Raw genomic sequence first — 18,399 nt, forward strand, 5'->3', positions numbered from 1 at the left:
CCAAACCAAGAACCAGAACCAAGACCACCCCCTGACACACACACACACAGCTTTTCTGTCTCCTCTTTTTCTGCCTTTGTCTTTTCTCTGAAGATTTTATCTGTTTGTGAGTAATCTGGATTAGTGGAGTTTGTCGTTCTTATCCTGTTTTTATTTTTTAATTTTTTAATACAAATCTGTAAAACTCTTATTTTGGTAACTTCAGTCCTGTCATACAGTGACAGATACCATAACTGTTGCAGTACTTTTTGTCGTTCTCCACTGAGCCCTGGAGCTGACCCGACTTTCTGTACTTCCCAACAGAAAAAGGTGATAATAGTGGTGATTGTGGCGGTCTTACTGGCAATCTTAGCTCTGATAATTGGGCTGACAGTAGGACTGAAAAAACCCAATTGAATTAAAAGGTAAGTGGACTTATAGAAAATGCTGCAGTGGGTTTTGTGGGTTTGAGGCACGCTTTGGGGAAACACGTTCTCTTCCTCTCCACGGAGCTTGCTTGAGGTTTGTTTGCTTTTAGAGCTCTTGGGTGTGTGTGGCTTTGTTTTATTTTTCCTGCTGCTTTGCGTCACTCATCTCTGGACAAACAGAGCGGTGTTAGCGGGGAGTTGGTGGCACGCCGTCTAAGCTCTGCGGGGTGATTTGAATGCTCCTGCGCTCGGTCATTAACACCGAGCTCTTGTTGTCTCTGTATCCCTCCCTCCGTAGAAGGTGATCTTCATCGGCGTATGCTGTGGTTTCCCTCATTCCTCCTCCTCATCGTCATCATCATCCTCAACCAGACCCTGTCTGCTGCCATCATCTGTGTTGTCATCGTCCAGTCCGTCCGTTTCAGCCACCCTCCGCGGATCATTGCAATGAAACAAGAACATTCAAGGTGTGGAGCTACATCTGACCTCCTAAAACAAAAAGAGGAGACGGCGGCCTTTTCAACTCTCGCTGTTTTTGGACGTTTTACGATGCTGCAAACCAGGAATGAGGAGTTCATAGAAAAAGGGGAAACCAAAGATAACTGATCATTATGTCACTCCAGTTTCACTGAACGTTTCATTGTCACACATCTGGTGCCAAAGCCCCTCCCCTGTGTGTTTGTCGTTCACCCCTTCAGACCGCAGCGACCTCCCAGATCGCTACCCTTCGCCTCCACGAGCCTCGACACACTTTTACGAACCGGATGTTCACCGCCATGGGGTCCTGTTGGTTTCATGCACTTTCACTCTGACGACGCTGAAGTTTCTGTAACGTTGTGTAAATAATAGATTTAAATACTTGTTGTCCTGTAGCCACTGCCGTCTTAAAAAGCGGCCCGGCGGTCCGTTTGTACGAGCGCATCTCGTCAGCGTGTGAAAGAAAAGCCGGACATTTACTTTTTTTTTTTTTTAAAGGAATTGCCTTAAAGCTTAAACACCTACAGACGTGACCGTAGGAGCTGCTTAAAGTAACACTCATTCTCTTTAAGCCTTCCAAATAGTTCTTTTTTTTTTTTGTATTTCTAAGATTTAAGGAGATTTTCTTTCAGGTCAGTCGAAGGAACACCCAACCGTCCCTCCAAGGGCTGTTTGAGAGCAAAATGAATTAACGATGATAACATTTCTGCTGTAAATGACTGTTTTTGAGCTTCACGTTTCCACTTTTTCTGGTCTAGAATATTCGAAACACGCCTTGCTCAGTGATTCAGCAGCACTTAATGTTTGGAGCCAAGAGAAGCTGTTTCTAATCTGTTTATATTTGGTTTATTAGACTGACAGCTGACTGAACAGACTTTTAATCACATCTGGAATCATCTGCTTTTACTTAAAGACACGATTAAAAGTATGAAGCTGTTTAAATCGATCATGAAGGGGGGGGGGAAAAAAGCCCGTTTGGAGGAGATACTTGAAATGAAGAGGCCTCCTGCATGGGTTTTGTGGATCACAAAAGGAATAAGGAGGGGAGAAACAAAAAAAGCCAAAAACTGAAACTGTTGCACATCGTTTCATGTTGAATGTCAATTATTTCAGAAGAATTAAAGTTTATTGTTTTTTTTAAAAAAAGGCTGACTGCTCTGTTTGTGACGATGAAAAGTAAATCTGTGACTGAGTTTTAGCGCTTTCAGGTGACCGGGCGTCAAAGTGTTTTAACGGTCGAGTCGAGGTTTTTTTTTTTGTTTTGTTTTTTACGGCCGTGTTGCAAAGTGCAGCGTTTAAAGGCTGGTCCTGTGATGCAGAACGGGAGGTGAGTTGTGCCATCTTTTATTTCCTATTACACACACATACACACATATACACACACACACACACCCTATCCTGTTATCCTTTGTTCTCCTTTTGCTCAAACATTTCCTCAAACCAGTGTCCATAAGTGCATTAATAACAGTGTTTTGCTTCGAGCCCGGTTTCACTTCCTCTCGTCCAACTGGTTTTGTTTCTGCAGAAGAAGATGATGATCACGCTGTGCTGCTCCATCATCGGGATCGTGGGGTTCTCCTACCTCTACAGCTTCTTCTCATAAAGGTTTCAGACAGGTGACAAGTCCGTCTGGATCTTCTCTTCGTTTGCACACTTTAACATCTTAAACACAATTTTTTTTTCTTCTGTTCTTCCCAGGGATACGGAGATCTCCAAATGAGAACATTTCCTTGCTTTTGTCCCACCCATCATTCTAATTTTATATAATATAGTTTCTGTCCTGTTCTCCTTTCCCTTCCATGCTAACTCCTCTTTTTTTTTTTTTTTTTTTTTTTTTGCTGTATAAAGTGTTATAAATGTGGATTTTTCTCAGCCTGGCTGTTCTCAGACAGATGGCCTCTCATGTGACATTTAATCTTCGCTGGTCTCTGTGTGCAGCTGGGATCTGGCGCCTCCTGGTGGCGCGCTGAAGGAAAAACGGATCACTTTTGAGGACTTGTCGCATTATTTTAAGCTCCTAACATGATTGGGTCAAACAAATATTTATTTCTGTATCATTGTCTGGCCTGTGTGTTGTCATAACTTTAATGAAACGTGCGTGATCTCTCTGCATGAGTCAGTGAAGCTTGTGTTTGTGAACTCAGTAAAGCCTGTTATGTAATAAAAACAAATTGTGCAAGTGCGGCGCGTGCCTCGCTTCTTGTCTGACGGATTTATTATTTAATATTATTTATATTTCTCCATGAAGGGAAACAAACTACATGTGTTTATTCTGTTGAAGCACTGATCGTGAGTCTTGATCCTCTCCTGGATGGGAACCTGCAGCTGACGGAGGAGCCCTCCGGCCTTTCGAGCCTCATTCTGCTGCTGTTCAGAAGCTCCGCCCATCGCGGTGACGTCAGGTGGGGTGCGCTCGTTTTGTCCACCGGAGTCTGGAGGAAACTCGACTCATAAATGAAGCAGAAAGACTAAGACTGTTAAAAAGAAACTCAATTCTTTTTGTTCTGTGACGATTTTGCTTTTAAATTTAATTCAGTGTCACTTTTTCATTTTTTTTTTAGGTAAATGTTTCTTTTGCCATAAAGTATTTTCCTATTTCATAACAAAAGTCATCTCAGGGCTTTGTAGAAAAGAGAAAAAAAACAAGTCCAGATTAAAATCCAGTTACAGTCGATTCGTTCCTATTCACGTACAGTACATTATGAAATGGTATCTATCTAAGGAAGCCAGAAGGTTGCTTTGAATCAGAGCAGCACGGCGGCGACGGGGGAAAGGAATGACTCCATTTTAACCTCCAGCAGAACCAGAACCAGAACCAGGCTCAGGACGAGCGGCCATCCTCCTCCAGCTGAGGTTAAAGAGAACAGGAAGAAGACGATCACAGAGGATAGGGGCAAACAAAGTTTAATGATAGAGCTCATTACAAATACAAACATGGAGAGCAGAGTGAGTGAAGGCAGCAGCAGAGGGAGGACATGTGGTCTAAGTCTATAGCAGCAGAACTAAAGGAGAGCTCAGGAAACCCAAACCAACCCGAACTATAGGATTTATCAAAAAGGAAAGTCTTAAAAGTAGACCGGGTGTCCGCCTCACGGACAGAAACTGGAAGATGGTTCCACAAGAACTGAAAGCTCTGTTTCCTCTTCTACTTTTAACTTTAGAAACCACAAGTAATCCTGCAGTCTGAGAGCGAACTGTTGGAAATATGGAACAATAAAATCTGGTTGTTGGAAGCTTTACATGTTAGAAGTTTTAACTTTTCTAAGCAGCCAATAGAGAGAAGCTAAAACTAGAGGAATGAGGTCATTTGAGGCCAAGATGCTTTTATGTTTGTAATATTGTTCAAGTGGAAGAAACAGTTCCTGGAAACTCGTAGGGGTTAAAAGAATCATCTTAGTTTGATATAAATGTTCTGTACCGGACCGGTTTTGTCTTTGTTGCGATACTGTAAGTTTTGTGAACAACTTTTTATTGATTTTAGTCACAATTTGACAAACATGGCCACATCACAAATCAAATATAAAACAATATCTACAGCTTATATGTGCCATTATTTTTTGAAATGGCGATATTGTAAGTTTTGTCTCATTTTGACCTTTTTTGATACAAGAGCTTTTCATTTAGGTCTTTTTTTTACTTTTCATTGTGATTATTGTACTTCTCTTTTTTGAATATATGTAGTGATATACAGTAGGTAAATTATAATTTCAGTATTACAGAAATAATATTAGTATTAGTAGAAGTGAAGTAGTTTCATATTTCTGTAATAAAATAGAAAATTTTGCCTTGAAATGCCCTAAGTTCTGTGTCCATTAGTCCCCTTTTGGTAATGTTTATTTTATCCATGTATGTAAGATTTGCTCTAATGTTGAATATTCAATCACTTTGATAATATTTCTATATTTAGGTATTATTTTGAACGCTTTAATAAAAGAAATGTCAAAGAAACATCCCATTATGTGATCTATTCTCCTTGTAAAATATTCATATTTTACTTTTTGTACTCAGTTTATATCAGATTTAGCTGTTTTTATAGTTATTTTACCTAACACCGTCTCTCCTCAGCCGCTGAAGTAAAAACCAAGTCCTCACGTGCGGTAATATATTCTAACATGTTTTTAAATAGCACCTGCTGTGACCAATCACAGCGAGCCTATGCCAATGTGTTGACCAATAGGGTGAGCGATTGGCGGGTCCTGAGCTGGGTTTTTTTCCCCTTTTTTTGTGTGTGTTTTCTGACCAGCTGAAATGGCGGCCCGGAGCGACTCGTAACTTTATCGCACAATAATACAAGCAGAGCCAAATATGGTCCGTTTTTAAACACGTAACATGGGGGAAAACTTCACCGCGAAGCTTCGGACGGTCTAGTCGGGACGTGTTATTTTTGACAAGCGGCGCCTGAGCGGAGTTAAAAGGTAAAAAAAGAAAAAACCGAAAAGCTTCCAACTGCCCCGCAGGACGAGGCTAACGGTAACCAGCTAGCACCAACGGTAGCCAACGACCGGGGGGAAAGGGATGGTAGTCAGCTAAGCCAGTCGGAGATAAAGATAACGCCAGGCTGAATGTAGACACAATGGCTCTTATTTTCCACGTTGAGGCATAGCTGCTTTTGTCGGAATAAAAATGACAGAAGCTAAATGTTTGGTATCGTGTGTGTGATGCTAACGTTAGCTCGCTGGCTAACGTTAGCATCCCGCTAACGATCTCATCAGAAAGAGCTGCCCCAAAGACTGTAAACCACATTAAACAGTCCGACAGTCGGCCGGTGTTTAATCAGCGCGTCTTGGCAATTAACTCGCAACTTGGTTTTTTTTTGTTACAGAGTTACTATGGAGGATCCCCACACACGGTACAGCAAACGTTTGGTAAGTAGCTCCTAGCCGCTACCTCCGCCGAGCTGTTTTCTGTTTACAACACGGCTGAGGTGTTTCCTGCCGTGTCTGTGTGTGTCTTAAAACACCTTTTGAAGCCTTTCGGTTCAGCAGAAGCGGCCGTTTCGAGCGGCTCGGCTCGGCCCCTGGCAGTGATTGAGTGTTGCACCTCCTGATGGAGGATGGAGGTGTCTCTCTGACAGTAATGAACTTGTTTAAAGACCCTCCGGGTTCAGGAGGAGGTCAAGTTCACCGTCGAAACCTGACAGCGCTCGCTCGGCCTCCTGCGACTCTCGTTTTTAAACCAATAGACTATAATAAAAGCATAATTTATACCACTGGTTTGAAGTGTGCTTTATTAAATAGGTTAAATGTGCCTGATTATAGTCTAGCAATGGCTTTTAATGGCTTATTTGTTGGATAACCAATTTCTATTTAAAACACAGATAAAGTTGGTCCCGTGTTTCCTATTAAAACCGTCCTTTCCCAGATTTATTATCTTCATAAGCATAACTAACCCCTCCCTTTTTGAAGTTAAGTGTTTCTAATTCAGATGGATGGTTGTAGCTGCAGTAGTTTGGATAAGGCTTTATTTGTCGTGTTAAAGGGGTGGGGGGTTGGGGGAATATGAGAGCAAGGGGTTTTGTGCTTGATCCATCTGTCTAGCCAAGCAGTGCTTTATGTGGGTAGGGGTGAGGTGGGGGGAGGCAACGTGTGGAAGATTAACCCCGCTATTGTAAAGCTTTATTGTTTGTTTCTGACATTAACTGGTTCAGGGGCTGGTTGCCTCATCCTGTTGGATTGATTTATTGTGATTCTTGATCTGTGTGTTACATGGAAGACTTTTCTCCTTTTTTTTTTGGCCTGTGACAATTAATAGTACCCTGTAACTATTTAGGGATAAAGGACGCCTCCCGCTGGTGTCACTTAACACCTCATCAGATAGATTTCAGTAAGATCTCTTGTAGATGCATGAAGCGATGTTTCCGTATCTTTTTTTACGCTCGGGTTTTATTCATGCTGCCTTGGTTTTGGTTGGACTACTTACTGTTTTTAAAGGACCACCTCTCGTAGTTTTACACTAAAGTGAGCATGCTTGACATTTATGTCGAGACATTGACCAAAAAGTAAACAAATAAATCAACAAGAAAAGCGTAAAAGATAATTTGTGAGTAATAAAGAATGGCCTGTTCATTGCAAAGTTGTCAGAGTTAAATTCAGCTCTTTTTTTTTATTTATTTATTTTTTTTTAAATCTATAAATGCCTCACTTTTTGTAATAGCAAAAATGAGTTAAACAAGTAGAATCTCTGCCATCCCTGTCCGTCTGATTTTTAGTTGCTCACATTTCTCATGTTTAACAGATTTTTATTATTTTTCTGTCCTCAGCGTACGGGTACGCGCCGTCGCTACCAGGACGATGGGATCTCCGACGAGGAAATCGAAGGGAAACGAATGTTCGACTTGGATGAGAAGCTGCAGTGCGAGAGGTTCGGCTCTGATATGGTCAAACTCATGGAGGGTAAAGGTGAGATGTCTACAAGGAGATGAACAGAACATAAAACCAACCAGAATTCACCTCCTACAGAGGGTCCTGTAGAGGCAAAAACTGTTATAATAATGGCAGATTATAGTTCTTTTTTTCAAGTTTGTTGCTTTGTGTCCCCCCTGGTTAGATTTCACATATGAATACATACAGAGGGAAGGTCTCAGGGACCCCATCATTTTCAGGAAAGCTGACGGGCTCGGCATACAGTAAGTCCCAGTAACTTCCAGTATGCAAGAAAAAAACCAAAAAGATCAAAACTTCTGATCGTCCAACAATTAATCTCTGTCTTACAGAATGCCAGACCCTGATTTCAGTGTGAGCGATGTTAAGTTGTTTGTTGGTAAGTTTCTGATTTATATGTTCAGAGTAAATGTATTCACTGCTCATACTCAAACGCAACACGAGATCTGGTACATCAGCTTGTCGTACCTGCAGCTCTGATAAATCTGGTTAAACTTAGCCACGCAGATAATTCATAAATACACCCTTTTTCTTTTTCATTGTAGTATTTAAATTTCCTTATTACATGTAAAATGTCTCTGTCAGTTAATTAGGCTTTTTAATATTATTCTTATTGTTTAAACTTATATATTCTTAAAAATATTCACCATCACATTATTTAAGGTGTTCAAGTTATTGTAGATTGCTGAAAAATGTTTGTTCCTAAAAACTTCAGCTTCTTCAGGGCATTCATTAGAGATAATAGACGCTGTACAGAGTGAGCACTGATTATTAGGGTGAACGCTGAATTTTATTTTTTACAGTAGTTTTGATCGTCACGCCCCTGTCAAATGTTTTCCAGGTAGTCGACGGATCGTGGACGTTATGGACGTGAACACCCAAAAGGGAATCGAGATGTCGATGGCTCAGTGGCGACGCTACTATGAGACGCCACCGTCTGAGAGGGAAAAGCTCTACAACGTCATCAGTCTGGAGTTCAGCCACACCAGGCTAGAGAATCTGGTCAAACGTCCGGCGTCGGTAAAAATCTGTTTATTACCTTTTTTAAGATGACCTGGATTTACGCTGTAATTTAAAAAGTCACCCTGTGCAGCACAGAAAAACCTTTGTTTGTGTCTGAGAAAGCTCTAGAGAAGCAATTTCATGATGGTAGGAATACGGTTTTGTCTGCTTATGGAACAGCTGTCAGTTTTGTTGCAGAGAACCTTGAATGATTGTTTGTGTCTTCGTCTTCTCTTGATTGCTCAGGTGGATCTGATAGACTGGGTGGACAACATGTGGCCCCGCCACCTGAAGGAGAGACAGAGAGACTCCACTAACGCCATCATAGACATGCATTATCCCAAAGTACAGAAGTGAGTGACGACTGAGCTCAGTGTCACGTTTACTGTTTCTCAGTAAAGATACACACGTCACAGGGCAGCGGTGGCTCAGGAGGTAGGGGTTCATTCTGTAACCGGAGGGTTGCTGGTTTGAGCCCCCGTCTCAGCTGTCTTCCTTGGGCAAGACACTTCATCTGCCTTGCCTACTGGTGGTGGTCAGAGGGTTTGGTGGCGCTGGTGTCATGGCAGTCTCACTTCTGTCAGTCTGTGGCTACAATGTAGCTGACCACCATCAGTGTGTGGATGAATGGGTGAATGAATGAATATAGTGTGAAGCACTTTGGGGTCCTTCAACAACCTATACAAGTGCAAGCCATTTACCATTTTACATATTAGATAAAACAATAAGTTTTTTTTTCTATTTCAGCATTAAATTGTGATTTTTATCCAAAAGTTAAAGTCTTCCCTGTCCTTCATCTGTATCTGGCAGGTACTGCCTCATGAGTGTGCAGGACTGCTTCACAGACTTCCACATCGATTTCGGTGGAACGTCAGTCTGGTACCACATTCTGCGAGGGGCGAAGGTCAGTGTTTGAAAGTTTGGTTGTTGGCTTTTAATTTTATTAGAAAACACCTTTTATTTTGAATTGTAATTTCCTGAAACATTAAACTCCACAATTAATGGGAAGTACTAGCTTTTTACTTTGACTGTAAGCATGTAATACAAAGATACATTTACCTACACTGTAAACCAGAGAAAAACTAATTTAAACAACTGTGATGAATTAATTTCTTTAACACAGATGTTTTGATGTAGAACATGATAAATATTCTCATGAGATGTTTGATCAGATGCATCTGTACTGAAACCTTCTCATGGATTGACTTCTTCTTAAAATAATTGATCTGACGTGTACTCTGTGTATTTCTTAAACTCGGTTAATGTACGTTTATTTGCCTCCCACAGGTCTTTTGGCTCATTCCTCCCACGCCTCAGAACTTGGACATGTATGAAAACTGGGTCTTGTCTGGAAAGCAGGGCGACATCTTCTTGGGGGACAAATGTTACGACTGTCAGAGGATAGAGCTCAGCCAAGGCAACACCTTCATAATCCCATCAGGTCTGAGGCGGCAGCAAATACCGAACACACAGTCAGACACGTTTTCTACCAACATCCACACACGTGGCCTCTGCGTTCATTCAGAGAGTTTGGTTTCTCGGGTTGCAGGTTGGATTCATGCCGTCTACACTCCAGAGGACACTTTGGTGTTTGGGGGAAACTTCCTGCACAGCTTTAACATCCCCATGCAGCTCAACATCTACAACATCGAGGACCGCACTCGGGTGAGAAGCGCTTGGCCTCGTGTTTCAAATTTCCACCTCTGAGCTACTCCGGAAAACAAAGATTCTTCAAAATGTTGAATGAAATCTGACAGAATCAATAAGATGCAGTTAGATTAATCTTCATCTCTATCTGGTGATAAAGTTACCCTGATGAAATCAGACTAACCTTCCTGCTCACGTATCTTTTTTATTAACTTTATAATCCGTGTCTTTTTGAGCTGAACTCATCAAAATAAAACCTGATTTATTTGAGCCCTAAGTTGTAACCAAAGTTTTAGTCCACATTTCCTGAATCCCGTCACTTATACGGTGGAACAGCGGTCCAATCAGACAAAATGAAGATATTTCCTGAAAACAGTTTGTTTAGTGGCACAAAGGATTTTTGTTTTCTTCACACAGCATTTTCTTCACAGCATTGGCTGAGGATTCTTTACTATTAGTTTCTGTACATATTTAGCCAAAAACAAAAATATAATGCTGTATTTTGCAACTTTAACAAGAGAGATCTTAATAGTTAATGAAAAAAATTCATTTTCAAGTTTTCAAACAGGTTTTATCAGCTTAGTTAGATTTATAGACCTTTAGCTTGCCTACATGACAGGTTAGTGTGACACACCAGGGTTTAGAAGAGAAACTAATGACCAGAATACAATAAAACAAAAATAACTTAAAAAAACACCATCTCTTCAGCTCCATCCGTATTTTCTAATAGAGTACACAGAGAGCTGGAGTGTCTGGCACCTTTTTTATGTTTCTCACACACTGTAATAATCACACATCTCTACTTTTGCTTTGCTTTGGTGGAGAAACAATAAACTTCCCATAATTATAACTCATCTCCAAGTGTTCAGCTGCATCAGAAGAGACAGGCAGGTGTTAATGACAAATCTGGTCCCTTCAGATAAATCACATTTCTCCCTCAACAGCCACAAAACTGTTATGGATGTCTAAATTCATTTATACACTTTTTCTCAGTGGGTAAATGTGTTTTACTGTCTCTCAGTGGTGTTTGACTGATTAACAGTTTAATTATAACTGCGATGATTCCCTGTATTTTACTAACTTGTTTACGTTCTTCAGGTTCCAGCAAAGTTCCGCTACCCGTTTTACTATGAGATGTGTTGGTACGTCCTGGAGAGATACCTTTACTGTCTGACCAACGTCTCCCACCTCACACCCGAGTTCCAGAAATACTCACTTGGTATCGGTAAGAATAGATAAAACAACAACAACAAAAAGAAACTCTTTTCTTTTTTTTTTTTTTCCTCAAACAGCCTCCTGGGTTCATCGCTGACTTATACCACTGCTTTTCAGGGCTGACTCCAGCCGACCTCGAAGTCAACAATCTCTCCATGGATGGCACCTCCAATGGAATTGATAGTGAGGATGAAAATGAGGTCGATGATAAGGAAGAAGAGGTCAAAGAAGAAGAAGAGGAGGAAGAGGAAGAAGAAGAAAAAGAAGAGGAAGAAGAAGTAGTAGTCAGAAGTGACCAGGCAGCCCAAGTGACCACCCCTCAGCACGTGCTGACCCCCTTTGAGCTGGAGGGCCTCTGGAACCTCGTAGGAAAGCTGGAGGAGCTGCCTGCCCACAAAAAGTGCGTCCCTGCGGGGATTAGAAATGCCGCGGCCCTGCTTGAGGACACGAAGGTTGGCATCTCCAGATAAACGCTGAGATTTCACATTGACATCGTTCGCCTTTTACTGATTTGCGCCTCTCGATTTTATCTCTAGATTGTTTTGAAGAAGTGTGTAAATAACGATGTTAAGCTTGCCTACACTGGAGAGCCTATTATCAAATGGCCTAAAAGGGTGAGCATTCACAAATCTTTTAATTTTATTTTTCAGCAAGTACAAAGGAATGTTTCTTTCTTAAATCAATGATATTAAGTCTTTAAGTGCAGCTCATCACAAAGGCGCGACCGTTGATTCAGATGCTCGACACAAGCGGGCGTAAGCCTGAGTAACGTTCCTTTCCAACTGTTTGCTTCTGGTTTTCTGCAGCCAACCTGGTACCAGCCACCCACCCCCCCTCCACCTGTTCTGTGCCGTCCTCCCCGGTTGGGCCCCTCCCTCCACAAGTCTCAGAGGCCCACCAAACGCACCTCCATTTCAGCTCTGAGGCGCAGACGGGTGAGGTGCAAGCGCTGCGCCGCCTGCCGCCGGAAAGAGTGTGGCGACTGCCAGTACTGCCTCGACATGAGGAAGTTCGGTGGGTCTGGACGGATGAAGAAGGGCTGCATCATGAGACAGTGTCTAATGGTAAGACATACCTGTGGTTGCATTTTGTATGTAGGAAACCAAATAGTGTGGCTTATCTCTCTCTCTCTCTGTGTTTGTTTGTTAAATCTTAAATTGATAATGTTGCTTTAACCTCTATGTAGATTTCTACTCAGGAAGTTGAAGTAACATTGTGAAAATGTTGCTCGTACTCGTGACACGATCCTTTATAAAAGGGATTACTGATCTCAGTTCCACTGAGTTTCACAGCTGAAATGTGCAGCTCGTGCCGGCGTCAGATCTGAGGTTTTCATGATGTTTTGTCCGTCCTCCAGCCCGCCTTGCCCAACACAGCTCGATGTGCCGTTTGCGGAGAGGGCGAGTTCGACGAGTCAAACCCGAGCACTCACTCTCTCATGGAGTGCACGGTCTGTTCACAGATTATCCATCGTCAGTGCGTTAAGGTGAGTCTTCCTCAGCTCCAGTAAAGTCTCGCTCTGTTCTTGCCTTCAAAGTCTGACTTTCTGGTTCTGATTTTTTTTTTTTTTAAGATTTGCAGCTGGGAGCACCCTATTTATCTTTTCTTTCTTTTGTAAAATATTCAGTAAATTAAATAAATTCATTAAATAAATATGATTAAATAATTTTACAATTTCAGATCACTTCAAAGGATTTTTTTTTTCCCCACTCAAACAGTCAAAGGATGACTTGTTGGACTCTATATGAGATCATTTTCTCCATTTCTTTGATTCAAAAGTGACAGTATTTATAGTCATCACTCCAGTAGTAGCAGTAGTCCAAAATGGGTTTGATGCAGACAATGTGTAAGTCATGATGGCTGCTCTGTTTTGCTGACTCTGTATGCACAAGTTTACAGAAACACTGAAACAGTCTGAGAGCTGGATTTCTTTTAAACTCTGTATAAACACACACAACTCTACATGTAGTAATGTGTTTGTCAGCCGTCAGAGAAGTGGTGTATGTATCGACTGATCAGATCGAATCATCACCTGCCTGTCAGTGATCTGAAACTGAACAGGTCAGAGTTCCTGAGTTGTTGCTTTGCTGCCTGCAAAGCTGCGTTTGTTGGTCAACCTATAGTTTGTGTTTCAAGCGTCTGCCTGCTCTGTTACAGGAACCCGGGGAGGGGAAGATTAATAAGGACCTCCCCAGCTGCTGGGAATGTCCAAAATGTTACCAAGGCAAAGGCTCTGCATCAGAGGTACAACACACACACACACACACAAATATCAAACGTCTTTATTAACGTTTTGTAGGGATTTTATTTTGACGCACACACTAACCTATGCTTCAACGTCAGTCTTCCAGTGACGAGGAGAGCGCCGAGTCGGACGGTTCAACGTTCTCGCCGCAGTCCAAACTCGGCTATCAGGAAGGCAACGGTGCCGGAGAAGCGGCGAGACGAGGGAGGCGCAGTAGACCCCCGGGTCGACCGACGGCTCCGCCACCTTCACAGAAACTGCTGCTGCAGCATCAACAGAATCGCAAAAGAGAGAGTGCACTGGAGTACCGACTAAAGAAAAGGGTAAAGACTACACACTTTGAATTATTTGAACTTTCCAGTTTTTTTTTACAGTTTAAAATATTAAGTATGTATTGGTTTTTGTAAAGGTTTTATTCCTCAACTTCTTCTTGCAGATAAAACTGGAGAGGACCAAACTTTTAAGAGTAAGAAATTCCCTTTTTTTAATGAAACTTCAAGCAGTCGATAATTGTTGTTGTAACATTTTGATTTCAATGATTGGGATGAGTGTTTGAAGCATGAGTTACCTCAGTCTTGTATTTTTAACTCTCAGAAACAGTCGACTTTAGATCGCTCTCCGAGGCTGCTGAGCTCCCGGCTCATGTCCCGCCTGCACTCTCCGAGCAGCAGCCTGTCTCAGGGCAAAGGTCGAAGCTCCAGTTGGACAAGTGGCTCGTCTTACAGGAGCGTTCCGGGAGGGATCGGCTCCTTTCAGCAGCAGCTGGTGCTCGAACCCAAAGGCGAGCCCCGCAGAGGGAGGGGGAGAGGCGTGAGGCTGCGAGGAGGAGGAGCAGGACGAGGTATCAGAGGTGGGGGGGGGCGTACGGAGCTGGAGGAGGAAGAGAGCGAGGACAGCAGCAGCAGCAGCACCAACAACAGCAGCAGCAGCAACGAGGAGGAGGAGGAGGAAGAGGAGAGCGGACTGAACAGCAGGAGGGGAGGGGATAAAGAGAACCAGCCCCAGTCCAGGCGAGGAGGAACGGCGGCTAAAGAACAAGACGATGATGGGGGTGAGGCACCCAACCAAAATGGTGCAGAGGAGGATGAGGAAGAGGAGATGGAGCAGGACATTCCAAAAGGGGACAAAGATGGCTCAAATCTTAAAGTGACACTTCAGAGGCCACCCAGAGCAAAACAGGACTCGTCAGCCATCGTCCCCAGATTAGAGGCTGTGGCCTCTCAAACTGCCACTTCTACAGCGCACAACCAGAGCAGAACTCTCATCAGACCCCCGATTAGAAACTGTGGCCCGTGTCCGGAGCAGCACCCGAACAGGCACGCACCTCCACAAACCCGGAGCGGACACACATACTCTCATCCTTCCCACCCGGAGAGGCTGGAGGCGTCAAAAAGGTCGAGACCAACCAGGCCGGCGAAGCTGAGCAACGGGGCGGCTTCTTCCTCGTCCGAGCTGCAGCATCTCCGCATCCCTCTGTCTGCCCTGCAGGAAGGAGGCGGGGAGACAGACAGGGAGAGCGCCGGCAGCCACCCGAGCTGTGAGAGGGAGGTTTGGGTGTCCGTCTTTCGCTACTTAAGTCGTGCAGATCTGTGCGTCTGCATGGCCGTCTGCAAGAACTGGTACAAATGGTAAGAGCCGTTAGTTTTTTATTAGACCGTCATTTTGGATCAGATTTTTCAGTTAAGGCTGTAAAGCTGCAATGAAAACCAAAAGCTGCTTCTTTCAGAGCTCAGATGACCCTTTTCTCTCATTTTTGGGGCCAGTCTGATCAGATTTAAACGTACGGATAGAAGCTGAAGAACGGGTCACACCAAGCAATGCTGACTGGAATGTCGCAGCTACAACCTGCAGCGCTTCAATATTATTATTGAAGTGTTTTTGTTGTAGTTTTAGAAGCTAAAGGCTCAGTTTGTTTAGATTAATTTGTGAGAAGCGTGTATATGAAGCCATCTTCTCTGGCGTAGCAGGTTTCGGCGACACGCTGACAAAGTGTGAACGGCTCAGCATCTGCTTGAAAATGTTCACAGATTTGTCTTTTTAAAATCAAAAACTCACATGCCAAGCCTTATTAAAACACAGTCAGTGTCTGTTCCCATTGTTAGAAAGATGATAAAACACAATCCAATGTTCCAAACATTTCTGTGCAACTGGCTGCAGTGACTTTATATCGCAGTATTAAATGGCATCTTTAGGGTATTTTCTTCAGTAAGCAGAGGAACGTAGGGAAGAACATTTAATGTTTTTCAGTTTAGGTTCCCGTTTCTGAATTATGTTGAGTTATAAATGCTCTGTTTAATGAGTGCAGTCAAACAAAATCTCTACACAAAACCATACAAGTGTAGGAAAAGACTGTTGTTAAAGAATCTCTGCTTGTCTGTAGGTGTTTAGACAAAAGGCTTTGGGCGCGGATCGACCTGAGCATCAAGCGAAACGTCACCCCTCAGGCCCTCACAGGAATCATCAAGAGACAGCCCATCACGCTCGACCTCTCCTGGACAAACATCTCGAAAAAACAGCTCAACTGGCTCATTGGCCGCCTGCCTGGTACACAACGCCTAGCCATTAAATTTCAAGGGTTTACATTTTTTTTAAAATTCCTCTGTATTAACTCAAGTGCCATCTGTTTCTCAGGGCTGAAGGATCTAATGCTGTCTGGTTGTTCCTGGTCGTCCATTTCAGCTCTGTCCTCCACCGGTTGTCCTCTCCTTCGGTCTCTGGACCTGCGGTACGCAGACGGGGTCAAAGACTCTCAGATCAGAGATTTAGTCACTCCTTCAGGTCAGTAGAGGGCAGCCTCAGTCTGCATTAGTTAGTTTATTTTCTCTCCGTCTCTTATCAAACTCTTTGATTTGTGTTTAACCGACCCGTCTGCTTCAGGCTGTGACAATCGCAGCCCGCTGCGGAACATGCAGTGTCTGCGTCTGGCGGGTCTGGATATCAGCGACTCCACTCTGCGTCTGGTGATCCGCCACATGCCCCATCTAACAAGACTGGACCTCTCCCACTGCAACAGCCTCACTGACCACTCCATCAACCTTCTGACCGCGGTCGGCTCGTCCACCCGAAACACACTGACAGAGCTCAATTTGGGAGGTGAGACGACCTCCTCAGGAGCAAGCGTTCACGCTGATCCACTCCAGCGTAATCAAAGCGTGTGTTTGTCTCTCCCAGGCTGCAGCAAGCTGACAGACGCGTGTCTGAAGTACCTCCGCCGCCTCTCGTGCATGTCGCTGCTCGACCTGCGAGGCTGCAAAGGCGTCTCCAGAAAGGCCTGCGAGGCCTTCATCTCGGAGCTGTCGGTCAACACGCTCTACTGCTTATCAGACGAAAAGCTGATCCAGCGGATATCCTAGTCGCCCACGGTCCCCTGCCGCAGGGAGGGATTTGAGATCCTGACGTGGACGACACACGGGCGCAGGAAGCCATGGGGAGGGGTGGGGTCCCATGTGGACGGCTTGCTCACGTGGTCACTGTTGGGGGGAAAACATCACAGCTGAAACAACACGTCTTACTTTTTTTCTTTCTTTTTCTTTGTACCTACAAAGAGACTCAGCAGCTTTTATTTTATTGTTAATGTTCCATTTAAAAAAAAAAGAAAAAAAACCAAACATTTTTATTTACAGGAGCAGGAGAACGATTGATTATCTGTTTTAGGCTTCACTTCCTGTGGATAAGCTCCTCCTCAGTCTCGACTCCCATCCCAAGCTTCTGCCTTCAGACAGATGAGCAAACACTTTAAAGTTGCATCCTTAAGATTTAAAAAAAATTAATAAAAATAAATTTTTCTGGAAGGATTGTTCTGTTCGGCTGATCCACCATAAATTCATACTTGTCTTTGCAATACATTTGAGCTCATCCAGCTACGTTTAGGTGCTTCAAGTAAACGGGACGTTTATCGTTTTGTCGTCAGGGAGAAAGTGTTAAGTTGACTTGCGCTTTATGCACAACAGTTATGCGTTGAGATTTTTATTTTTTTTATTTTTTGGAAATGAAAAGACTTTTGCGTCAAACTACTGGAATGGCCTGTGTTTACCAGTTTGGGATTGAGCTCTTCGCGTCATTTTAATGCAACAGTTCTTCAGTGGTGTACGTGTCACGTGAGATGGTACAAAGACAGTGTGAGTTGGCAATCATCGAAGCAAAAGACCTCACCCCCACCCCACCCCTCCAAAAAAAAAATTTAAAAAAAGGGCAGGGAGAAGCCGAGGACAAGTCGTATAAATGGTGCATTTTCAAACAGCAGTTCAAGTTTAACTTCAGGTGCTATTATTTCTGAACTTTAATTGTTTTGTTTTTTGTACAGACAGCATTTTAAGCAAAAATACTCTAGAGGAAACTGCTCTCCGCCCCTCTTTGATACCGTTTTTTTTTTCTTTTATGGTTAAAACAAATGTGATTATCTACTTGTTCAGTTCAGTGTGGAGATGTAAAATTTAATTTCTTCGCTTCTTTCGTTCTCGTCAAGTGTTACGACTCTTTATGAAAGGTCTCCTACCACTCTCCTGGCCATATCTCCCAAAATATAAGTATATAAATATTTACTTTTGTGTAAATGTGTTTCTCCTCTCTTAGATTATTAAAAGAAAACAAAACAAATGGGAATCCTGTAGCATTGTAATTATTTTGAGAAGCTTTTTTCACTTCATGTTGTGTTATTTTTCAAGAAAAATAAAGAAATGTTGAACACTGTTTCTGATTTACTTACCAATCGCCTAAGATTGACTGTTCCTGTTTAAAACCATTTATTTGCATTTTTTTTTCTCCTTCTGGCTCCACCCGGCATCTCTGCCTAACCTGGAAACAAAGACGCTTTGGATCCCATATATAAAGGCTGCTGCAGTTGGGAGAACATTACTGGATTGTGGTTAAAAAAAGCTGATGTTTTCCAGAGGATCTGAACTCGTGTAACCTTGGTGTGAAAGGGGAAAAGGAGCTGGTTTTATTTTGACAGAAAGCTTACAAAACTGGATCCACCTCATTTAGACACCGGCCGACTTCGCACCTGCCCCCCCCCCCCCCCTCCTTT

The 18,399-nt window shown here is 43.0% G+C and overlaps 2 protein-coding genes and 1 long non-coding RNA gene across 6 annotated transcripts in view; 2 read left to right on the plus strand and 1 right to left on the minus strand.

The window, feature by feature from the left end:
• The window catches only part of stx3a (syntaxin 3A), a 20,527-nt gene extending 17,153 nt beyond the window's left edge, over positions 1 to 3,374 (plus strand). For 3 of the 4 annotated variants that reach the window (XR_005233598.1, XM_017428246.3, XM_017428244.3), the window contains exons 10-11: positions 304 to 404; positions 706 to 2,030. Coding sequence is in view for 3 of the 4 variants with exons in the window: in XM_017428246.3 (XP_017283735.1) it covers positions 304 to 396 (93 nt within the window). In the remaining variant the exon portion in view is untranslated. Of the gene's footprint in view, positions 1 to 303; positions 405 to 705; positions 2,031 to 2,409; positions 2,501 to 2,582 lie in introns of those variants that run through there. The other variant, XM_017428247.3, reaches the window with a different exon arrangement.
• Positions 3,375 to 5,116: 1,742 nt separating this feature from the next.
• On the plus strand, positions 5,117 to 18,062 carry kdm2ab (lysine (K)-specific demethylase 2Ab). Its single transcript, XM_017428204.3, has 23 exons — positions 5,117 to 5,299; positions 5,707 to 5,749; positions 7,144 to 7,282; positions 7,431 to 7,509; positions 7,597 to 7,643; positions 8,106 to 8,284; positions 8,513 to 8,619; positions 9,077 to 9,170; positions 9,554 to 9,707; positions 9,816 to 9,931; positions 11,012 to 11,138; positions 11,246 to 11,580; positions 11,665 to 11,742; positions 11,935 to 12,192; positions 12,486 to 12,614; positions 13,286 to 13,372; positions 13,472 to 13,696; positions 13,810 to 13,839; positions 13,968 to 15,001; positions 15,754 to 15,917; positions 16,005 to 16,151; positions 16,251 to 16,466; positions 16,545 to 18,062. Exons 2-23 carry the CDS (start codon positions 5,714 to 5,716, stop codon positions 16,724 to 16,726), a joined length of 3,963 nt encoding a protein of 1,320 aa, XP_017283693.1. The 5' UTR covers positions 5,117 to 5,299; positions 5,707 to 5,713; the 3' UTR covers positions 16,727 to 18,062.
• Positions 15,627 to 18,374, minus strand: LOC119617335. The gene is made up of 2 exons (XR_005233569.1): positions 18,079 to 18,374; positions 15,627 to 16,843 (listed from the first exon to the last, which is right to left on the minus strand). It is a non-coding gene; the product is annotated as an uncharacterized LOC119617335 (long non-coding RNA).
• Positions 18,375 to 18,399: the final 25 nt, after the last annotated feature.

The sequence above is a fragment of the Kryptolebias marmoratus genome, linkage group LG9 (assembly GCF_001649575.2).
Source record: "Kryptolebias marmoratus isolate JLee-2015 linkage group LG9, ASM164957v2, whole genome shotgun sequence".
Classification (NCBI taxonomy): domain Eukaryota; kingdom Metazoa; phylum Chordata; class Actinopteri; order Cyprinodontiformes; family Rivulidae; genus Kryptolebias; species Kryptolebias marmoratus.

What these genes read in the sequence shown, in the direction of transcription:
- kdm2ab (XM_017428204.3), top strand. Translation starts at nt 5,714, where the DNA reads ATGGAGGATCCCCACACACGGTACAGCAAACGTTTG. An exon ending in TCCATCGTCAGTGCGTTAAG is followed by an intron (nt 12,615 to 13,285) that starts GTGAGTCTTCCT and finishes GCTCTGTTACAG; the next exon opens with GAACCCGGGGAGGGGAAGAT. An exon ending in AGTACCGACTAAAGAAAAGG is followed by an intron (nt 13,697 to 13,809) that starts GTAAAGACTACA and finishes TTCTTCTTGCAG; the next exon opens with ATAAAACTGGAGAGGACCAA.